The following is an 8,645-nucleotide window of genomic DNA, read 5'->3' on the forward strand; positions in this document are numbered from 1 at the left end:
CCAAGCGTGCAGTTTCTCCGGCAAAGATTCACCTTCCATGGAACTAGAATCAGCCGCACCAACTCATTACGAAGCTGTGCGAAGGAACAGTGCACTTCCCAGCAGTTACTACCGAACCGACGGTTGGTTCCCTTTTGAATTGCTTTGCAGCTCGCACTGATAAGGCAGCCAGCAAGCGCACTGTCACACCGGGCCAGTAGATCCCGAGTCGGGTGATGTCGTCTCGTTCTAGCCCAGCCAGCCGAAGCTGATAGCGATGCTACGAAACCAACAGGCGAGAAGAGCAGAATGGACGGTCCCGGGCAGACGTAAAGGCCGGGAGGGCATACCGGTTGTATTTTCGGTTGTATAAAAGGTAAACCGTTGTCTTCGGCACCAACCATTTGTTGCTCCAGCGTGTTCCCGTGCGGTGTACGAGAAAAAGCGATCTACGATCCTGTGACGGTACCGGTTGCGGTCAACTTGCCGTGCTCGAGAGCAAAGTGCTGCAGGGCAAAAAGGTGCGAAAAAGGGCAAGTGGCCCACTAAAATAAGTCTTCCGTTTATAAGTTGTGTTGTGCGAGTGGCGTGCAGTGACCATCGGAATTCGGGGGTTTCGGCCAAAAACCATTGCACAGGACACGGCAGACACGGCGTCGGTGGGTAAAAGTACTGGTGTGAAGATTCGTACACTACGGCTGCAAATTAAATTATGTATGTAAGTTCGATTATGATCCGGTGATGAGCGTCCGGATGTGTTAAGTTCGGGGTTGCCACTGTTCGATTGGTTCCGTTCGTTCGGATCTACGACGGTGCAGTGCCATTAACGATGTAACACCGACCCAGACCATAAGTTCCTTTGATGGGAACGCGCTGCATCTTTTATGCCAGATTCGTCAAATATTTAAATTGACTCTCGAAAATGGTTCCCCACTGAGCGACCCGTTGCTCATGCAGAAGGTGTGTGGTGGGTTAGGATAGTGCCGCTCGTGGACTACCCAGAACCTGCGAGTGTTTCGAAACTTTCGTGTTGCTAAAAAAGACCAAACACCCAGCTTCTTGACGGAAGCACGGAAAACGGTTTTTCTGCTCAACGTGCACCGCTGGGTTTGCGGCGGACAAAATTAAGTTAGTCATCCTCATCTCATGCTCATAATTGGAATAGCACGCTTCTGGATACAATTTGCTGTATAGGTCAGGTCCGATCGAGCGAAGGTACTGCAAAGAGCCTGTGGAGATGATCCATATGTGCTGGGAGTGTTGCTGCCTGTTTGGCGCACACTTTACACATTTGATAGTTTCGTTATTTTAGCCTGAGCTTGAAGTCAAATATTTGTACAGCAAGCGTCACGTAGCATAGATTAGCTAACGGTTAGTTGCACCTTGGCAGTCGCCATTGCGTACATGAAAGTCAAGCGGTCAAACCCTCGTAAAATCCACCCAGAAGGAAGCAGTTGTGTATATTTTTTTTGGCAATTTCAATGAGCACCGAATGCATTCTGAGGAACCACCGTCGGCTGCAGAGCTGGGGTTTTACGAAACGTTGGACTATTTGGACTAAAACCTTTTGGGATTTTAAATGCAAACTGGTCATTAGGAATGGTGCCATTTTCACACGCAAGATCATCCTACTCTCCATTTACTTCGTCGTACGTACGTATTACATTATCGTTATTATTTTTTTAACGATACCAAAATCGGAACTCTGGACCGGAGCACGAAAGAGTGTGTATCAAATAATGTTGCCGTTAATAATTAAACAGGCTTTTAGCACATTCATCTCAAGGTGCGTGGTGATGTGTGATGATAGCAACGGGCACCTCATACTACTTCCTGACCTAAGGATTTGACTTTGGTTTCGGTTGGTTGTGTTATTGTGCACATTAGACATTAACCAACCGTGCGTGCGTGAGTGCGGGTTTCAATACGGCTAATTAAGTACTTTAGCAAACTCGTACAATCTACTACTTGTGTTTCGAAGGAGGAAAAGCAATACGCCACGATCGTGGGTGAACGGTTAAAGATGTTCTATTAGTATACTGTTATAATGGGTATGGAGTTGGTTAAATCTGATAAAAAATTTAAGAACACAACATATTTGGTGTCACTATTACTTCGGAGTGTAAAAAGTAAAATATGTCTAAATAAAACATATATATGTATATGAAATATATATACGTCTATATATATATAATATATATTTAAGTTCCTTATGGGTTTTAGTAAAACTTTTAAGGCAAAATATCGATTTGAAAACTGCATTTAAAGATTTCACAGTCAAAGATGTGCTGTAAAATATAAAACTACAACATTATGGTTGGAAATTAAATAAATCAATGTTTGGATTTGTATTTGGGTGAATAAATTGTCCGCTAATCAAAACTTGTAATTAAATTAAATTAAAACTAATCCTAGTTAACCTTAAACTAGCTAAGCAGGATAAGCCGAAATTAATTAATTACAAGTAATTACAAGGAAGGTTAAAAAACTCAAAAGGACATATACAAATTATAGCACAACGACACGAATGAAAGATCCCTACATCGGGCGTTTTATCTAAATTTAAACTAAAATTGATTGAAAACGTTATATTTATTGTAACTAAAAACTCTAAGTACCTATTGAGTTAATCGCTTCTGCTGTACAGAAGTGTACAAGTTAATGAACTATTTTTAAGCTGTGCACAAGATAAGAAGTCATTCTGATTATTTAAAATTCTTCATTGGTATCTGGACCGGATCTTTCGATTCCGTTTAATGCTTCTCTCGGGAGCAATGGGTCCTGGAAAACATCTTGAACAGCGCGCACAATTGCCATCGTTTGACTTAAGCTTTCGGATTCATCAGCAAAGCAGAACGCTTTTAAATGTTACAACCACTGAATTCAATTTAAATATCTAACAAAGATGGACACCATCACCTAGTGGAAGAAACTGCTGGTATGATAACGGCAAGGTCCAATTCCCAACGGCAGGAGGTCGGTTTGGCACTGCTGTGGTGTTATTTATTTGCCTGTGGGCTGATATTAATTATTCTTGTGATACGCCATGCCGGATGTCAAGTGGCAATATTTTAACACTTTCGAGTTGACTGTCTAATTGCATGCGGTTGCAGACAGTGTAAATAGAATCAAAAACAGCAAATGCTCATACTAATCCATACACCATTTATCATTCCAGCAATAAAATAGACACTCAAAGATGCATCAAATATCGACCATTTGTTTCGCCCTGGTAATAGTTGCTGTACTGGTACAGAGTACGAGCGGAAAAAGTAAGTTCAATTCAATTTCTTACATGCTTCCAAAGCCTCCCAATGACGTATTTTATGTGCCATGAGATAAGAACATGTACAATATTTTTCTTCATTGCGGACATGCTACGCGATAAGCGATTTTGTTACAGTAACACTATACCACTAGTTTCATGAAGTACAAAACAAGCACACTGGACAAGCAAAGCAGGGTAGACGAAATTTTGGTTACGGATCAGGCCAACCATTAAGACAACAGAACGGAAATTGAACTGTCTACTCCAAAGAAAAGCACCTTCAATCCCACCGCAACATTGGACGAGTTTAGTAAAATTGTATCACCAGCAAAATTTAGAACCTTCGAACCTTCGATCTTTTCCACATGACGACAACTTCGATAATAAAGAGTCAGGCAGTCAACAATGGTACGAAGGATCCCTTTTCACACCACTGCGATGCCTGTATTACTTGCCAGAGAGGAAGCGAACATGCGGAAACGAATGACTGCTAACACTCATTGGCCCTCATTACTATCTGTAATATTATTATCATATTCTTCTGGATGTGCCATTGTGATGCGCTTATGCAACATTCGTCTTTCGTCCTGTGTTCCTCCGGAGGTTGGTTTTGTTTCGCGACAGCGTTTTTAGCAGGACGGTAGTCTGTGTTGCAATGGCGAATGTACACCACCACATGCATTGTTTCCTTCTTGAAGACGTCAGTATCAGTTTATGTGCCGTCTGCTTCATTCAAGCCAATGTCAGGAATCGCGCACAATTTCCCACTTAATAATGCTATCAACCTCGTTCGTTTGGTAACCCAACATAAATAAAACGGTGCACACTTTGTCCTGTTGTGAGCTGCATTGCTCTGCACGTTCACCTGCAGTGGGCTCGTAAGTTAGTAGCAACGGTAGCATGCACAGTGCAAGGAGCGTGCGACACATATTTATTTATTTATTTTACCGTTTTTGATTCATCCTTTGAAACATACTTTTGTTGGTAGAAAAATCAGTGGAGTAAAGCAAAACGCCCTGGCCGTTTTTTTTGAAAAAAATCAGTGGAGTAAGTAACCCGTTTTAGCTCATTCAGGTTGTTACATTCATTTTTACAGTTATACGCATTTTCGACGTGCTTATTCGGTCCTGTTTGACAACAGATTTAAAAGATTGTTTAATGCATTTTTACTGCAAATAGAAATAAGCACGGTTATTGACATTAACATTATTAACATCATTAACATTGACAAAATTATTGATGATTTTTAAATAAACTTATGTTGTTTCAAAGTATCTCAATTTAATAGCATTGATAAAATTAACTGCAAAATCGATGTTTTTGGATGAAATGCTGGATTATTTTGTCGTGTTATTGTGGAAGTCGTAGCAGTAGCATAACTACAATCTGGGTGATACTTTTGTTTAGCTGAAATTACAATCATGCACTTATAAGTCGCTTACGCTGTAGATTGATAAGAAATGTCAGTCATTTTAGGGATATATTTCAAAGCCAGAATTATTTTACATTTGATAGAGTTCAGCTTAGGAGGTTGCCCGATGGTGTATTGGTAGCGGCAGCAGTCTTTACAGGACAGGGCCCATCCAGGTCAGTATTCCGTACGTAGGACTTATTATCCGGCTACGTATAAATAAAGTCAAAGAAAGCCAGAAATGGTCTTTAGGTTGTTGTGCAGATCAGCATAGATCTAATGATACGCAACTATTAAATCATCTTAGTATACAAATAGCTTGTCCTTTGAAATCAACAACTACCTTCGTATTGCTCAGGGGATATTGCTATTATTCTTAGCCATATGATAGAAACATTTAAAGAAGAAATATTTAGTAGTATTATATAATATTTCAAGTAGAAAAAGCAATATTTGTTAGAGGTATATCAAAATATATAATATTTTACAGTTGATACAATTAAACAAAATAAGGTTTAAGATTATTTTATAGTTTTTTTAAAACGAACACGTGCGTTGCTCAATCGTCAGTAAACAACCATGCGTCTCCATCATTAATTACCAAATTCGTTTAGGCAGTTGGTTAGGTCCACCAGTTTGTCTGCCAGTTGCCAGTTGCCAATATGCGAGAAGGTGACATACTGGCTAGCTAACAAATAATTACATGTAAAAGATTCATGCTATCTACCACAGCCGGATAATATTTTCTGCTCGATAAAAAAGATAAATTGTGCTCAATGCACCAAGACTTGGAAAAAAGAATCGTTAATAATAATAACCTATTTTTTCGTTTAACGTCTGTATAGTCTGTATCTTGGACAGAATGTTTTATAATGTTTCCAGTATTTTTCGAAACAATGATTTTTTTAAAGTATTTCCCTTCAAATACTCGTTTCTACTATTCATATACGATTACTGAAACGATGCACTGAACCTAATTCTACCTTACCTTAACTTTATCACATTCTCTCTCTCTCACGCTCTTTCTCTCTCTTTCTCTCTTTCTCATTCTCTCTCTCTTTCTTAATAGGAGGCTGCGCTGCTTTTGGTCATGCGTGTTATGGAGGGCATGGTAAGAGATCTGGATCCTCCGCCTCTTCACTGTATCCGGAAGCTCTCGATCCCTCCATGGTTGCATTAGAAGTGCTGCCCATTCCTTACTCGAAGCTGGCTTTGGACAAATCAAGATCGTTGGATTCAGCACCGGAAGTAATGCGTCCCAATAGTGCATACGCTATTGATGTAGGTGCTTTAAATCATCGCACAGATACGCGGACCGGAGATCTTAAATATGCTATTTATGCGATGCTCAGACAATTGGTAAGCTTTTGCATCTTTTGTAGGCAAGTATTTCATTAATATGTGTTCTATTATTTTACTTAGATGGAAGAGTCAGCCGTTAATCGACAGGAGCAAGCGCATCAACAACAGCAGGCCCAATCGTTGAATCAACCATTCCCGCACGATACTCCGAATGTGGGTGATATCGAACGAAAGTAAAATATGTTCCCGAAATTGTGTTAAGCATTTTTGGTTTGCGACGAACTGGATTAGCTGCAAATCGCGCCTATAAGTTTGAGATAATTATATCCCAGAAGTAGTAATCGAGGATTCGATGCTACTTTTTCCGTTTATCACCTTAAACTGTTTCCATGGGTATAGTAAAACAAACATAAGAAAACAACGGCACGAACATATGCTAGATCATCACCCGCACCGAACAAGCGAGTGGCGAGATAATACGCTGCTGCGAGCAATGAACCATATGCGACGAAACCTGTAAATATAAAATTCTAGGAAGAATGTGTGCAAAAGCACTCACAAAGAATGTGTATTCTAACGGAAAATAATTAACTACTACGCTACAATGAAACAATGTGTTAAATAGTTCAATAAGCAATGATTGCAAACACGTAAATGAATATCTAATAAAACAAATAGTTAGACGAAACTTGTTATGGCTGGGACAGTTTCGTTTAATTATTACCAAAAAAACACACAACAAATGTTGCCAAAATTGGGAAAGTTTGAAATTGTTGTATATGTTTAAATCTGAGAAAGAAATATACTTAAAATAACATTTAATCATTTAATCACAGAAAGCAAACAAAAATAAATAAAACCGTAGTTTGCTCGTATCGTTTCTGTAATATTGTTAATAAATGCGGTAGTTTTGCTTAAATAAAAACATTTGATTGATATAATGATACATTAGTTATAATGCGTGTTAATAATAACACGTTCTGCGCTACATCTCCCGAATTTGCGCCCTGTTCAAAACAAATGTATTAAACCGTATTAAAACGTTATCCTTACTTACCTACTTTTCTTTCGCTACAACTACTTTACCTCTCGGCCTGTCACAGAAGACTTCTAAATAGAATCGCTTTAATCTTAAAGCGCCGAGGTGTGTGTGAGTGCTGAATCTGTATCTATGAACTCCCAGCTTCGATAGTCATGACAGGAATTTTGCGTAGAAAAGAGTAACTGCTCTGAATTAGGATCCGAAACCTCCGGAAATCCTTACGGATTTGTAAACCCAATTCCTATTCCGCCACGACCTCTTCATACAGAGTAGAAGTACACTTACTTATCAGGCGCTTTAACTGCTTCCTCTTGGTCTACAGCAGGAGTCATTTAAATCGCTCACAGTCAATCGCCTTCGTCTACCAATCCATTACGACGACCTAAAAGGACTCTATGGGCTGAGTCGTCCGGTGTAATTCTCGTGACGTGACCAGCCAAACGGAGTCCAGCGAGTCTAATCCGCTGTACGACAGTAAGTTCGCGTGTACGACAGTAAGTTCACCGTAAAGCTCGTAGAGTTCGTCGTTGTAGCAGCTCCTCCATTGTACTTCTACACATACGGGGCCATCCATACATACGTGGCCAAAAATCTTTCTGAGCATTTTCATGAAGTATATGACTTCGACTCCTTCTTCGAGTAGAATTATATGTCGCCGTGTTTCCAAGCCTAGGTACAAGGAGCAGTTACAAACCCTTGGACGGATGGTGGAGTATGGCAAAACGAGAGATGTAGTGCAGTCGCGGTTTATGAGCTATCGCCAGGTTTAACAACCAGATTTTAGGTTCAGGTGTCACAAGGCCCTCCAGAGATACTTTGAGGTTTAGGCGTAGGTTCAACCATCCTACTTCGGACCTTGCAACATGTAGTGTTTATCTTATGAAAGCTTACTATATTTATATTTACTTATAGTTGCAAGGTGTCAATTATAGTGTCCAAGTTTCTGTAAATAATAGATTCGATCTCCAATCGTAATTTTCTAAGTTAAACAATTTGTATTTTTTTGGAGCAGACCACCCTCTTCTCGCTCTTTTCCTCTAATACTCGCCTTTCCATCTTTACCATCTAGCATGCTGTGCAACGGTCCGAGAAGGATTTGGTGTCGATCTTTTATTAATCATAACAATATCAAATTTGTTATATTTGTTGTTGTTTATAATATACTATGACAAAGGAAGGAATTTTCGACAAATGTTTCACTTTTTTGCTTCGATTTTGTGCTACAAATTAACTCAGCTGTCAATTGTCAAAAACCGCGTATCTCGGGGACTGCCTGTACTTCTATTATTTTTTGCTTTTTTAAGTTAATGCTACATTTCACCGCATCAGAAATGGTCGAGCGCTTTCTTCGACCAAAAAATCGAATCCCGGTATTTTTGGGTCAATAAATCAATCAATCTACTTCCGGTCTTCCGATCGGCCCAAACGTTTACAATTTACGGATAGATTTTTTAGACGGGACAACTATTAACAATGTGATTGTTAAGACAAAACAATCATGTTGTATACTTCTTGCTTCGTAGCCATTCTCGAACATTGCTTTGGAATAACGTTGCTTTGTTTGAATATTACAGTTAAAATTATCTTTTTTGAGAGCTTTAGAAGGATATTAACAGATGGCGCTAGTAAAAGCCCACAACGCA

General features: G+C 39.5%; 1 protein-coding gene across 2 annotated transcripts; it reads left to right on the forward strand.

Moving 5' to 3' along the window:
* The first annotated feature begins 410 nt into the window (after positions 1 to 410).
* On the forward strand, positions 411 to 6,710 carry LOC128298936 (uncharacterized). 2 transcript variants are annotated; one of them, XM_053034752.1, is made up of 4 exons: positions 411 to 500; positions 3,158 to 3,251; positions 5,728 to 6,017; positions 6,081 to 6,710. In XM_053034752.1, exons 2-4 carry the CDS (start codon positions 3,179 to 3,181, stop codon positions 6,195 to 6,197), a joined length of 480 nt encoding a protein of 159 aa, XP_052890712.1. In that variant the 5' UTR covers positions 411 to 500; positions 3,158 to 3,178; the 3' UTR covers positions 6,198 to 6,710. The 2 variants fall into 2 exon arrangements, with proteins under 2 accessions (XP_052890712.1, XP_052890711.1); XM_053034751.1 differs by lacking the exon at positions 411 to 500 and adding an exon at positions 592 to 638.
* The last annotated feature ends 1,935 nt before the right edge of the window (positions 6,711 to 8,645 follow it).

This window comes from Anopheles moucheti, chromosome 2, assembly GCF_943734755.1.
Source record: "Anopheles moucheti chromosome 2, idAnoMoucSN_F20_07, whole genome shotgun sequence".
NCBI classification, from domain to species: domain Eukaryota; kingdom Metazoa; phylum Arthropoda; class Insecta; order Diptera; family Culicidae; genus Anopheles; species Anopheles moucheti.

What these genes read in the sequence shown, in the direction of transcription:
- LOC128298936 (XM_053034752.1), top strand. Translation starts at nt 3,179, where the DNA reads ATGCATCAAATATCGACCATTTGTTTCGCCCTGGTAATAGTTGCTGTA. An exon ending in ACAGAGTACGAGCGGAAAAA is followed by an intron (nt 3,252 to 5,727) that starts GTAAGTTCAATT and finishes CTTTCTTAATAG; the next exon opens with GAGGCTGCGCTGCTTTTGGT. An exon ending in ATGCGATGCTCAGACAATTG is followed by an intron (nt 6,018 to 6,080) that starts GTAAGCTTTTGC and finishes TATTTTACTTAG; the next exon opens with ATGGAAGAGTCAGCCGTTAA.